Below are 15,117 nucleotides of genomic sequence, written 5' to 3'. Positions count from 1 at the left end.
GCTGAATAGTTTCGTGGGATCTAGTCGTAGTTTGGCTTGTGGGGCAAAATAAGCTCTTCCCTCTCTCTTTCACGCGGCTGGTTGCTCCACCATCACACTGACAGGACATCCTCACAGGACAGGAGGGGGTTGAATCCGACAGGAAAGACTCCAAGATTCTTTTGATTTTAGATAGTATCATCCACATAACCGAACAGCATGTTTATTTTTCCAAGAGCATTGGTCTAAACAAAGCTTGGAGCCAAGATGGAATTAAAGTGCTTCCAGGATGCAAATCTGTACTAATGAGCAGGCACATGATACTCTTATTGGTAGCTAAACGCATTATGAATTCTGCCACTATGTTATGTAATAAACAAACACAAAAATAGAGGAAGGTTGGGCGAGGTCCCCTAATGAGTTTTGAGGGAGATTTACTGTTAAATAACTGTAGTCTACAGTTTTCATTATATTCCCACCAAACAAGCTAAACTTTGAGTAGAACTTTTAAACAAAGTGCTTGTAGGATTGTAAATAGAATTTGCATTAACATTTATTATAAGATAAATTTAAATCAAAAGTGATGGCGGAAGAAATTAATTGATACCTTCTTCATTTATTCAAACATTTGATAACACTACTGGGTTATTACCTCAGCTTTTAATCCATCCAAGTGCAGAAGTGAGAGTGAGGAGTGAGAGCACACACATCCTGTGAACATATACCCAGAGCAGTGAGAAGCTATTGCATCCAACTCCTGGGGAGCAATAAGGGGTTAGATGCCTTGCTTAAGGGTATTGAAGATTGAGAAAGGAAGGTTCATTCACTTCCCCGATCTTCAATTCCTGCCAGGACTGGGAATCGAACCAGCAACCTTTGGGTTACTAGGCCACAGCTGACCCAGAAATTTAATATCATGGCATTTGATGTCTTAAAATCTTCCACTGGGATGTTAAATGTTTATTAGGGGCAGCTTGATGGCTCAGTGGTTAGCACTGTTGACTCATAGCATGAAGGTCGCTGGTTCAAATCCCAGCTGGCATTTCTGTATGGAGTTTGCATGTTCTCCTCATGTTTGCGTGGGTTTCACAGTCCAAAGACATCCAGTACAGGCAAGCTGGTGTCAAATCCAGTTCCTGGAGGGCCGCAGCTCTGCATAATTTAGCTTTAACCATGATTAAACCCATCTGACCCGACTAATTGAGTCCTTCAGGCTTGTTTGAAACCTACAGGTAAGTTTGTTGAAGCAGGTTTGGAACTAAACTGAGCAGAGCTGCGACTCTCCAGGAACTGGATTTGACACCTGTGGGGTAAACTATTAGTGTGTGTGTGTGTGTGTATGCATGTTTCCCAGTGCTGGGTTGTGGCTGAAAGGGCAGCCACCACATAAAACATGCCAGAGTATGTGGTGGTGCATTCCACTGTGGTGACCACTGATAAAACAGGGACTAAGCCGAAGGATATTGAGCAAGTACATGTTTATTATGATCTTATTTTACATCCCTAATCCTACCTAAACCCAACTATTATCTTATGCAAACTATTAAAAGGCAGCTAATTAGTTGTTTATTGAGCTACATTCGTGATGGTTTGTTTATAATCTGAACTGTACATTAAAATAGTGTGACCAAACATTCTGATGGTATGTTAATGTAGACACACACTACTAAGTTTTTAGATATGCAAGCATTGACTATAGCACACATAGAGGACTTTAAATCAATATCTCTTAGGCCTTGTTATTAGGCTGGCTTGTGTAGCAAGCCAGACTATTGTTATCCTATTTTTCTTCTGAGACTAAAAATTAAACTCTATCTCCTCCTAGAGCTTTCAAGCTATGACCACCAAACTCACACCAGACCTCCAAACTGGTCTGACTCGGGTTGCTATATCTGATCCGACTTTTGGTTTTCCGAAAAACGTCCCGGGACCGTCTGAAAAATCCCATTGACTTAACATTGGACCAAACTTTGTGACCTCATAAGTCTGCATCAGACTGTCCTACAGGCTTCTAACTGGGCTCATTTAACTCAAACTATCTAACTGCCAATAACTGATGAGCTTTTAACTTTCTGGCCACACCCTAGCAACCACTTTTGGGACCCTAGAAACTGTCCCATAGACTTCCACTGCAAAAGACTCTCATTGACTTTACATTGGGTCAAACTTTGTGAGCTCATAACTCTACATCAGACTGTCGCACAGACTTCTAACTGGGCTCATTTAACTCAGACTACCAAACTACCAACAACTGATGAGCTTTTAACTTTCTAGCCACACCCCTAACAACCAGATACGGCACCCTAGCAATGGTCCCATAGACTGCCATTATAGAGGTTCAGATTGATATCGTCATGCTGCAGTGTGATAGAGACATGGGTGTTGCTTTTAACTGTTCATACTGGCAAGAAGCTTTGATACATCTTCAGTCTAAGCTGTCAATCCACTCCATAGCAACAAAACAGACTAACCTAGCAACGATATAACAGCAGCTATATCTCAGTATCAGAACATCGTAGAGAAGCGGGGGTTGGCTTGTTTGACTCATGCTAGCATACCATCCATTCATCCATCCATCCATCCATCCATCCATCCATCCATCCATCCATCCATCCATCCATCTATCTATCTATCTATCTATCTATCTATCTATCTATCTATCTATCTATCTATCTATCTATCTATCTATCTATCTATCTATTCATACTTTTTAAAACTGTTTAAACTAAATAAACTATTACCATCAGGCTTTCACAAGCCAGCCTCAAAGTTTGTTCTCAAACTTTAAGAATCTAGTTGTTATTGAGTCCTCTCTTTATTTTTCTCCAGACACTTTTTTTTGCACAGAATCTTTTCACAGTTCAGAAAGTCTAAAAGGAAAAAAAATATTTAGCTGGTTTGTGCCTGATATCCTGAAAAAACACAGCACCCAGCAGGACAATAGCAGGAAATGCTTTCGCTGGTCGAGGGGCAGTGAGTGGCAGGCAGAGCAAGAGAGAGGTAGGAAACCAATTGCACATTAAACCCCCCCTCTCCAAACACCCAACATCCCCAAAGACCATCACTGCAAACTTGAGAACTAGTACAAACTGATCTCTTATTTAGTCTGGCGTAAAAAGATAGAGATATCTGCCTACACTCAAAAAGTTTGCCGCTATTTTACCAAATTTGGGTTGCATTTTTTAGAGCATAACAAAAGCTTTTGGCTTCAAAGAATGATTGTTTGATTTTTGTCTTTAGCATTTTGTACCCCAGAGTATATACTTTAGCACACACTCTCCTGTTATATGCAATATTTGTGCATGATGTTTTTTCCACGTTCTTCTTCTGCTAATACTAAAAAATAGCAGCTTATCAGCTCTTACAGTGATGTTGTGAATAATGATTTCACATTATAGATGTTTATCACAGGCATCACGTAACTGTATATGTTGGTAATGCATTCATGTACACGCGTAAATACACTCACCGGCCACTTTATTAGGTACACCTGTCCAACTCCTCTTTAACGCAAATTTCTGATCAGCCAATCACAGGGCAGCAACTTAATGCATTTAGGCATGTAGACATGGTCAAGATGATCCGCTGCAACTCAAACTGAGCATCAGAATGGGATGAAAGGTGATTTAAGTGACTTAAAATGTGGCAAGGTTGTTTTGTGCCAGACAGGACTGGTCTAAATGTTTCAGAAACTGCTGATCTACTGGGAACAGCATTTCTGAACGCACAACATGTCTAACCTTGAGGCGGATGGGCTACAGCAGCAGAAGACCACAGCGGGTGCCACTCCGGTCAGCTAAGAACAGGAAACTGAGGCTACAATTTGCAAAGGCTCACCAAAATTGGACAACAGAAGATTGGAGAAACATTGCCTGGTCCGATGAGTCTCGATTTCTGCTGCGACATTCGGATAGTAGGATCAGATTTTGGTGTCAACAACACGAAAGCATGAATCCTTCCTGGTTTGTATTAATGGTTCAGACTGGTGGTGGTGGGGTAATGGCGTGGGGGAAATGCCACAGCCTACCTGAGTATTGTTGCTGACCATGTCCATCCCTTTATGACCACAGTGTACCCATCTTCTGATGGCTACTTCCAACAGGATAAAGCACCATGTCATAAAGCGTGAATCATCTTAGACTAGTTTCTTGAACATGACAATGAGTTCACTGCACTCAAATGACCTCCACATCACCAGAACTCAATCTAATGGAGCACCTTTGGGATGTAGTGGAAAGGGAGATTTGCATCATGGATGTGCAGCCGACAAATCTGCAGCAACTGCGTGATGCTATCATGTCAATATGGACCAAAATCTCCATATAATATTTCAAGTACCTTGTTGAATCTATGCCACAAAAGATTAAGGCAGTTCTGAGGGCAAAAGTGGGTCCAACCCTGTACTAGTAAGGTGTACCTAATAAAGTGGCCGGTGGGTGCCCTCATCATTTTTCAGTTGAAATTACATCAAACGAAGAATATAAAAAAATGCACATTTCAAAGCACTTCACAAGATCTTTTAAAAATTATGGAAACTCGTTGCTCTAAAAAAGCACATTTTGTCCTGTTGAAACAACAAAAGTTTAATGTACCCAAGACTTTGACAGCATTTATTTGAAAGCATTTAGTTAACTGAACTAAAAGCTTCCAGTGCAATACAACTAAAAATGTTAGGTACACAAATGGAAATGTTTCGTTATTTCAACAAGACTAAATTAGCTTTGTTAAGGTAACGAGTTTCTATAAATGCAAGTTCAGTCAACCTGTATAGGCTTAAAAAGGAGGTAAACTCGTAACCTGCAGCACAACCTAATGGTCACCTCATTATTTTCATCTAAAACTGAACTTTTTACAAACAATGTATTATTTGCATATATTAAATAACAGTTTTCTGTTTGTTTTTTCTGAAGAAACTTTGCTCTGGAAGATATGAATTCTAGCTGGTGTTAAAACTCTTAACTGAGGGTTAAACGTGGCCTTAATCAGCCGACTATGAAAAGTCTTAAGGAGAATAATGTGCCGCTCTGAACTCAGTGTTCCAGCTACTCTTACAAGCACAAGGATTGGTCAGCAGTTTGCAGGACGAGCAGCTCTTTTCCATTGTTAAGAGTGTCAGTGCAACAGGAAAGAGTTTGTCAGCAGAATCGCAGCTCCTGGAAAGGGTTTGGTGGATCCTGTCCTTGACCCTTTTCATGAGCAGGTCCAGACCTCCATTCTTTCAAAGGTCATAAGAGATACAGTAAAAAAATAGCAGCTTATCAGCTCTCACAGTAAAGTTGTGAATAATGCTTTCACATTATAGATGTTTATCACAGGCATCACGTACCTGTAACTGTATACACTGGTGATGTATTAATGCACATACATGTACACTACCTGACAAAAGTCTCCAAATAACAAATAATAAGTTGACTTCTAGTTGATCATTTGGTACCAGAAGTGGCTTATATGAAAGGCAAAGGCCTCTAGATTACCCTTATTTTACCAAAATAAAATATGATCATGCCTTGATTTTTAATGATTAAGTTAGGACAGTAAGGTCTGACTTTGCTTAGACAAAAGTTTTGTCAATTAACAGAAATAATGTACAGTGTAGAATATAAAGGCATGGTGCAGTGGAAAAAGAGTTAACATTGTTGCATCCATACATCTCTGCAATGACTCAAATAACTTAATAATAAAGTCATGTGAAATGGCAAAGAAAGCATTCTTGCAGCACTCGCAGGGTTCATCAAGATTCTTTGGATTCATCTTCAATGCCTCCTCCATCTAATCCCACATTTGCTCGACAATATTCATATCTGGTGACTGGGCTGGCCAATCATGGAGTACCTTGACCTTCTTTGCTTTCAGGAACTTTGATGTGGAGGCTGAAGCAAGAGAGAGAGCGCTATCCTGTGGTTTGTAATGTAATGGGCACCACAAATGTCCTGATTCCTTAGGCTGTTGATGTTTCCAGCCAATCTGCAGGTCTCTGGCATTTGTGATGATGGGGATGCAGTTCAACAAAAAAAAAAAAAAAAAAAAAGACGACCTTCTGCCACTTTTCCAAATGATCAACTAGAAATCAAATTATTATTTGCTGCTCTTACAACTGGGATTGACTACAATACTTTTGTTAGGTTAGGTAGTGTATATTTATGTATGTATGCATGCATGTATGTATATATGTATATATGTATGCATGTATGCACGTATACATATATATATATATACAGAGCTTTACATTAACACCTGCCAAATGCAAGTAGATTTCAGCTCTGGCAGGTTGGACAGCCACCTCCACTAGCCACTTTGGCTTGGTGGAAATCATTTTAAAATTGTAGTTTTCTTAAAAGCAGGGTTTGACAATAAGCATGGTCCAATATTCGTGCAAATGTGATATTAGAATCCAGAAGCAGCACGACTGACAAAAATAACTATTCGCGCGAGCAAAAGAATGGTGAATACAGAATGAGAGCATGATCACTCGCGCTAACAGCTGATGTGATGCGCGACTGTTAAAAAGCGTGCACGCGTTCCCATTTACTTGCGCAAAGCAACTGTAACTAGAGGAAGCGCAACGGGTGCGATTGGTTCCCTTTGAAATAGACTGGACACAGAGCGATGATCGTGCACCCACAGTCCTGCTGCTTTCAAGAGTTCAAGATTTAAAAAAAAATAAATAAATAAAAATTAAAAAAATACACATTCTTTGTGACAGCGGTCACTGCTTTCATTTTAATTATTCTAAGAAGAGATTATTAACAGGCCTAACATTAACCGTATGAATAATATGTTTCACCTGCTTGCTTTTACTTAGTTATTTTTGTTAATATGGTTTAATTTTATTTTTTTTTACAATAACATTGCTGTAATGGGAGATTACTCCCTGTTTATGTGTAGTTAACTGGTGTTCTGAGACCTTTAGCCAGGACAGATTACTGTGCATATCTTAGATACATGACAATAATTATTTCGTTAAATGTAATGTGTTTTTTTTTTTAAGAAAAGTCTTGTTGAATTAAAGTGCACCTATAAAGCTATATTTTCCTTGTTTTTACACATTAAAAAATTGTGGCTGAGAAATAGTTTTTTGGTGTGGTCAGAGATAAATTTGGTAAATCCTTAATTTTGAGCCCTGAAAAGTCGTGAAATAAAAACTGATTGCATTGCGGCACAACCCATTTGCACATGCACACTGAGCAAGCTAATACACAATACACACAAGAAGTTAAATGAATGAGAAGGCATGAGGACAAAACACAATATCTAAATCAAGTCATTTAGCATGTCAAAGTCAAATTTAAGCAAAATATATTTTCCCAACAAAAAATGTGTGGCTAGTGAAAATGGTGAGTGGCTAGTAATGTTGGAAATCTACTAGCCACAGTGGCTGGTGATCAAAAAAAATGTCAAGCCATGTATATATAAATATTGTTTATTTTTTAAAAGTTCCTAACGACTGTCCAATTATACTAATTATAAATTTAACAATTAAATTTATTAGTGTTTAACAAGTTCTAAAATTACATGTTAAGTATATAAATATACAAGTATAAATATACAATAAGTCAAAAATAAATATACATGTCCTATAGACACGGTATTTAATTATTAAAAATTATTATATACATTCTTTTATTGCCTTATTGTTTGATGATATTATTATTATTTCAGTACAACTCCAATATTTTAAATATAAATAATTAACATTTTGTTAAAGTATTACATATAACAAAAATATTTTAAACACAGTATGAGTTTATAGTTCTTATATTTAAATAAATATGATTTTTTTATTTTAAAAGGCAGTTTTATGTTATTTTTACTGAATAACTATAAAAAAGTACTATCTGCATTATTAATGTAAGACAGCAAATTCTTCCATTTGTAGTTTCAGCACTAAGTAATATTTCAAAATCTGCAAACCAACAATAATAAATGAGCCGGTTACCCAAACTGTTGTTCTGAACAATTTAAAAATGCAAACACGCACTCAACTTCTCATCTTCACCCAGTATATAAGAAAAAAACTATTTTTATTGTACTTAAGAATGCACATTATTAGTGATTACAGCCGTTACATGCATTATATGAACACAATGTAACAACTCGTCTTAGTGTAACAACAAGTGTTAAAACAGCTCTAAAAAAAGACCATTTCAATTACAACTATTATTGTGAACAAAATTGTGCCTCGCAAACCTAAAGGGAATAAATAACAGAAATCATACTGCGGTTTTCATTTTTCGTTGTTGTTTTTTTTTTTTTTTTTTTTTGGAGGGGAATCTGGTCTCTTGAAAAATATATTTGGTCCAAAACACTGATTCGCAAAAAAATAAATAAAATGCAACAATAAGGCATTTCATCCTAAATCAGCGCAGTGTATTTCAGCTACAAACTACCAAGAAAAAATCCCTCTTATAAGGCTAACTGCATAAAGTAGCTCAAATATGAGAGATATACGTGTAATAATGTGTGCTCCGTCCATCCACATATAAACAGTCGGCATTCAATTCAGAATATTACTTTAATCCAGACACGTTTACGGTCTCTGGCTGCCCTTATATATGTTTTTGTTTTGACGTCTTCTAAAGTATCTTTCCAACATTCGAGTGCTGTACAGGTATGCATGAAGTGAGGCTAACATGCACTTTAAGCATGATTTTCAGCTATTTTTCCTTCATACTGGGTTTAAGGCGGTGGTTTCTCTCTCTGCCTATCCAAAGTCCAGAGAGAGGGAGAAAACACACCAGGGGCTATAGTTATGTCACTGCTACGGGTTTAATATCTTCTTAAAAGATTAGGCAAATGCGCACATATTTGTGGATGGAGCCACGAGGTGACTGATTTCTATTGATTTGTGAAACACACGGTTGATGTACAATGCTGGAGTGTGGATGAGAGAGTCCGGTTCTTGCTAACGTGTCACGCTTTAAGATCATCAGGATCATTTTTCTGAAAACATTAAACAGATGCTAGAAGGAGGAGAAAATAAACCTATGTGATGGGAATGGACAGAAACTGCAAAGTTGTGTTGAGAGGATCTGATGAAACTGCTGAAGAACAAGATCCATGTCATATTGTCACCCTAAAATAAAAAAATAAAAAAGAGAAATTGAATAAATTTTTACGACATGTAGATACGCATATACACATATAGTTTGAACATTTTCATATCAGTGAAGAACATTTCCTGCCAAGTATATTTTTATATGTATGCATGAATGTATGTGTATGTATCATACAGCAAATATAGTAATAATAATAATAATAATAATAATAATAATAGATATTAATAGATAATAGAATATAATAAAAATAGTATTTGTATGTGTTTTAATAATAATAATGTGTATTTTCATTTTTTTGGGGGGGTTATATATACATACAACAGTTCTGTCTGGTTCTCGAATCTGATTGGCTGACAGCTGTGCAACATTCTGCAATAACAGCACTCGTACTGCCTCCTCACCTTGTGTATAACTCCACCCACATAGAGTGACAGCAGATCATTAGACTCACTACAGTTTGACAAATATTGCAGCTGTTGGACAACATCATGTACTTTTGAGGCTCTTTTAGGAGAGAAAAGACGGTTGACGTTCCACAAGATTGCGACAGATACCACATAATAAGACTTTAGAGGAGAAAAAAAAAAAACTGTAAAATTTCTGCTGATCAAATCATTATAAAACTGGTAAGTGACATTCTAAGTTGATCTCTCTCTTTTGTATGTTATAGTGCTGGATTTATACCATAGTCTGGTAGTGTTTCTAGTAGTGTTTACTTTGCTTCGGCTTTTTCAGGATTCATTATTGTGATCTTCCAATTACAGTAGAAAAATACTAGGAAGTGGGAAATCTTTGTAGACTGATGGCATTTTATGCCGTTCAGCCTTATAATCCTAAAATGCAAGCAAAATCACCTGTTTCGTCATCACTTTAGACATTACGCTAGAGAATCATTCAAATACCAACGTTAGCTCTAAAGTAAAATCGGCGAAGTAGCAACGATTTCTGCTGTTCTGACTTCAGCTGCAGATGTGAATGAATGGTGGAAGAAAGTAGTTCCTCATATAAAAGGATTTTTAGACTCTCCGTGTTGGATTTTTTTAATATACACGATTATGCCATCGAACTGTTGTATAAACCCAATATCACACTTGTAGCAGTGCGATACGGCTTTATATCATCACTGGTTAACCACACTCCTACCAGTGCCGATATACAGGCATATCACACTGCTGCTTTTATTATTTTTAATCCTACAAAATACACTTAAAATGTTTATTTAACACTTATTTATACTAACTTATGTATGGTTGGGAGTAAAAATGTTAATAATGTGTCTTATTCTATAAATTTCTGATATTATTTCTTCCAAATAATTAATAGTTAATCCTGTCCGATGGCAATTGCTCAAAATAACAAACATTACAATTTTGGATTTTATTAAAAAAAAAAAAAAAAAAGAGAGTCCCCTACATTGCAGAAATTACTTCTATGTTACATTTGGAGTAAATTGGGTACTGTTTGAAAAGAAAACTTGAGCAATTTGACACAATCTGGCATATAATAATATAATATATATAATATATAATATATATATATATATATAATATAATAACCTGATGGACTAATGCATCATTTTATGTAATGTTTTATTATTCCTTTTCATCAAACTGTTGTTCAAACAGCTCTGTGTAAACAAGTTTTTAGAAATGGCTTGTTATGTGGGTGGGTTAATTATTATTATTATAATTATTTCTCTCTTTCTTTGCTTATGTAATATGTGGACAAAATAAGTAAAACAGAGAATCCTTTTTCCTTAAACTTTGTTTTCAATAAAACAAATTTCACAAAAAAAAAAATAAATAAATAAAAAATCGATTCATCTCAATCAATCATTTAATAAGCTTTGACTAAAAAAAATCTGGATTATTTGACCAAATGTGCTTTATTCAAGAACATTTCCTTTCCTTTTTCTTTCGACTTTAGGGATTAAATCAGACCTTAAAGTGTTGATCCAGAAGAGGTTATGCAAAAATGTTGGAGATGAATTCTCGGAATCGTTTGGCGTACTGTTCTGGATGAACCGTAGATATTTCAGCACCAGCCTGAGAGGAAGGAACAGAGTCATGTTGTCATAACCTTCTGTATCTCACAATTAAGCAAATGACATGGGTTGAGTGCGCATTAACATTGTTTTTTTCCACTCACGCCATGTTTAACAGTCTTTGCGGCGTGTGCTGCCTTCTTCTTAGTGTCATACTGAGTCAACACGTCGATCAGGCCCATGAAATACACCTCCCTCTGCGGCGCTCCTGAAACACAGCACAAAAAAAGTGCATCAATTCTCTTTCATATGTCAACATTGACATTTAGTCATTTAGCAGATGCTTAAGTGCTAATATATACATATATACATTTATACTCACAGGGTTTCTGCTGATATCATAATGTCGAATTTAAGACTTAAGACCTTTTTAAGACCATTAAGTATTAAATTTAAGACCTATACCGCAATATTAAAAACACGCGAGAAAAAAAATGCAAAAAAAATAAAAAATAAAAAATAAAAAAAATCACAAAATTAGTGGTAAAATAAATGTTTTCAAATTGAACAGTACCAAAGACAGGTTAGATGCATTATTGAACTACAGAAAAAAATAAAAAACAAACAAACATCTTAAGGTTAATTTATACCTTCACCTGGTCCCACATCGCGCACCTCACGAAACAGACGAGGCTTTTATACTGGACATGTTCACCATTGAGATATTCTTTTAAATGACAGGGGGCGGTCAAAGGAAACAGACAGTAAAATCAGACGGATAAACAGAGAAGTAGAAAGCTTCCGGAACTAGGTCATATCATTGAAATCATTCAAGATAATTGTTTTTAATTATTTTTTTATAAAGATTTTTTTAACCAGTCAAGATTTTTTAAATCTAATTTTTTAAAAAACGTAAATGATGCAATCACTTGCTTTTGTTCATATCTCAGACAATTCTACCTATTGTAGTTAAATATTAAATGGCAACAGATCTTGGGTTGCTCTACAAATTTTTTTATTATGGCAAGAATAAAAACAAAAAAGAAGCACAGTTAATAAAAATACTGACGTTTTCTATTTATTATTTTTGCTCACTCAACAATTCACACATTACTGTCTGGCTAGTTTCTGTCCTTTACTTATAAGCTAAAAAAGCAATGATGGGCCAACATTCCTGACCATTATGACCAATAAAGCCTAGAAACTGGACATCAGTATATTGTAAACATCATGTTGGTTCATATATTCCTTTCCAGTTACAGTTGAAGTCAGAATTATTAGCCCCTTTATTTATTTTTTTCGCCAATTTCTGTTTAACAGAGAGATTTATTTTCAACACATTTCTAATCATAATAGTTTTAATAATGTGTTTGGAATCTCTAATAACTGATTTATTTTATCTTTGCCATGATGACAGTAAATAATATTTGACTAGATATTTTTCAAGACACTTCTACACAGCTTAAAGTGACATTTAAAGGCTTAACTAGGTTAATTAGGTTAACTAGGCAGGTTAGGGTAATAAGGCAAGTTATTGTATGACAATGGTTTGTTCTGTAGACTAGCTTAAAGGGGATAATAATTTTGACCTTAAACTGGTTTTAAAAAAAGTTTAAAACTGCTTTTATTCTAGCCGAAATAAAACAAATAAGTCTTTCTCCAGAAGAAAAAATATTATCAGACATACTGTGAAAATTTCTTTGCTTTGTTAAACATCATTTGGAAAATATAAAAAAATAAATAAATAAAAAAATTTAAAGGGGGGCTTATAATTCAAACTTCAACTGTATCAAACACATAATTTGTTACTTAATTTTAGTTTGTAACTTGTAAAACTTGTTTTAAATTCAAAAGTGTTATATATACATCTGTGTAAAACATATGACTGATGGAAAAACATATTCTGTTATACTAAAACCACCTAGGTCTCCACTTTTGCATGGTCTCTTTTTTTGTTTTAGCAAACTTATCCCTCAGGTTTTCGCTAACTTTTACAAAATTTTTTCCTTCTTTTCCACAGCTGTTGCAATTTCTAGCCAAAAATTATTGGTCATCTGGTAATCTCTATGATAATGCATGGATAGATCATAAAGAACATGCGTGTACAGTCGATCTCTTCAAAGTGTTTCTTATTCAACTCAAATCAAATGTGGCGGCGCGCAAACTGTTCACTCGAGTCTCAAAACATTCCGTGAACTCTGCCAGCCAAAATCATGTTGCGCGCACGCAAAGCGAACCTCCGCAAACACATCGTGTGATGACGTCACATTCACAGCGCGCACCGAGTTCAATAATAGGAAGCTGATTGGCTATTGCATGCCGGTCTTATTTGTAGTTGTAATACCGCAAATTACAATTGGACTAGCGAAATAAAGAACTGCAACACCACGAAGACCAAGCATCACCAACAAAAAAACTATTTAAATGAACATTAGATGTAGCGATACATGGACATCGGAAAAATAAGACCTGTGCAAAAATATTTAAGACCTAGAACAGCGAATTTAAGACTTTGTTTCTTTCCCGGGAATAATATTTCCTAAGGTGCTGTTGACATGAAATTGAACCAGATTTTTGTAAAAACCCAAACAATACACTCATAAAAATAAAACAATACAAAAAAAAATCTGAGAATTATTTGTATGTAATAACAATGGAATGACACTGAGCTACTGAAACTTATTTAATACTTTAAATAAAAGGCTTTTTGGTAATGGCAGCTTAAAGACGCCTCTCATATGGAGAATGAAATCACATGCATTGCTCAGGTGTGATTTTTTTTAAAGATTTGGTAACACTTTACAATAAGGTTCATTAGTTAATGCACTTACTAACATGAACTAATCATGAACAACACATGTACAGCATTTATTAATCATAATTGAAGATTTACTAATGCATTATTAACATCCAAGTCCATGCTTGTTAACATTAGTTAATGCACCATGAGTTAACATGAACTAACAATGAACAACTGTATTTTCATAAACTAACGTTAACTAACATAAACAAATACAGAAGTAAATGTATTGTTCATTGTTTGTTCATGTTAGTAAATGCATTAATTAACATTAACTAATGAAACTTATTGTAAAGTGTGACCAAAGATTTCAACAGTGTGCAAAAATCTTGATGGTTATGTGGGTCTGATCTATCAAATCTGAGATTTATTTTGCATTTTATATTGGATTCAAGTCAGGTGACTGGCTGGGCCATTCTACGGCTTTATTTTCTTTTTCTGAAAGCATTTGAAAGTTTCCTTGGCTGTGTTTTGGATTATGGTCTCGATTAAATGGTCATCCTGTTTTTTTCTTCATCATCCTGCTAATGTAGATGTTGGACTGAAGCAGCTAATATTAATTTATAATGCAGAGGGTTGCTGAATAACTACTGAGAGATTTCAGTTGCAGTCTGGGGTTTTGCCTTTCTATACCTCCCTTTCTTCATGTGTTGAAAACTTTTCCCCTGCATCATTTTATTACACATAAGTTCATTTGTAAACTAATTAGTTTGGTTTTCTTTGCATAAATTAATTTCTTTGATTGTTACTAACATCCGGTGAAAATGTCAAGTCAACAGCACCTTTAGAAATATGTTTTCTGAAACAAATGGTGACAACTTATTTCCCTCACTGTACACATATAAAAAAGTTCCCCTGCCTCCAACCCATCAATCCTCACCTGGAGCACTTTTGACAGCGTATACATCAATGTAAGGGTCAAACTCTCCAGGGCCCAGCGGTTTGATGGAGTTCATGTATCCAGCGATGCCCTCAGGGGACGTCCCGTAGGAGCCCACCTGCAGAGCCGGAGCCAGACCGTTCTCTGGATCAGCATCGTCTTCGTAGCAGGGCTCTTCGGCCTCCTCTTCCTCACGCTCACCTCGCGCCACGTCATGGATGCCCAGAAGAAGACTGTAGTCCATTATCTTCAGCTTCACCAGGAACTGCGTTAACAACAGAAACGGGATTAATGTAATGAAGTCCGGAAGCTGCGACCGTTTGTTTTCTTTCGTATTGTGACAGTTCCTAGAGAAACGGAATATTAATGAGAAAACAGTGAGCGTGGCTTGTTTTTTTCTACAGTGAGTTGATTGGAT

General features: G+C 35.8%; 1 protein-coding gene across 1 annotated transcript in view; it reads right to left on the bottom strand.

Moving 5' to 3' along the window:
• Positions 1–8,219: 8,219 nt before the first annotated feature.
• Positions 8,220–15,117, bottom strand: part of pip4k2ca (phosphatidylinositol-5-phosphate 4-kinase, type II, gamma a) — a 28,520-nt gene continuing 21,622 nt past the window's right edge. Inside the window, exons 8-11 of the mRNA NM_200101.3 lie at positions 14,700–14,964; positions 11,184–11,287; positions 10,976–11,080; positions 8,220–9,052 (exon numbers count right to left, since the gene is read on the bottom strand). Of these exons, the coding sequence (NP_956395.3) occupies positions 11,000–11,080; positions 11,184–11,287; positions 14,700–14,964 (450 nt within the window). The 3' untranslated portion in view covers positions 8,220–9,052; positions 10,976–10,999. The remainder of the gene's footprint in view (positions 9,053–10,975; positions 11,081–11,183; positions 11,288–14,699; positions 14,965–15,117) is intronic.

Source organism: Danio rerio, chromosome 23, assembly GCF_049306965.1.
Source record: "Danio rerio strain Tuebingen ecotype United States chromosome 23, GRCz12tu, whole genome shotgun sequence".
Taxonomy (NCBI): Eukaryota; Metazoa; Chordata; class Actinopteri; order Cypriniformes; family Danionidae; genus Danio; species Danio rerio.
The sequence above is the reverse complement of the archived record's forward strand: the minus strand, read 5'-3'. Positions and strand labels throughout refer to the sequence as shown.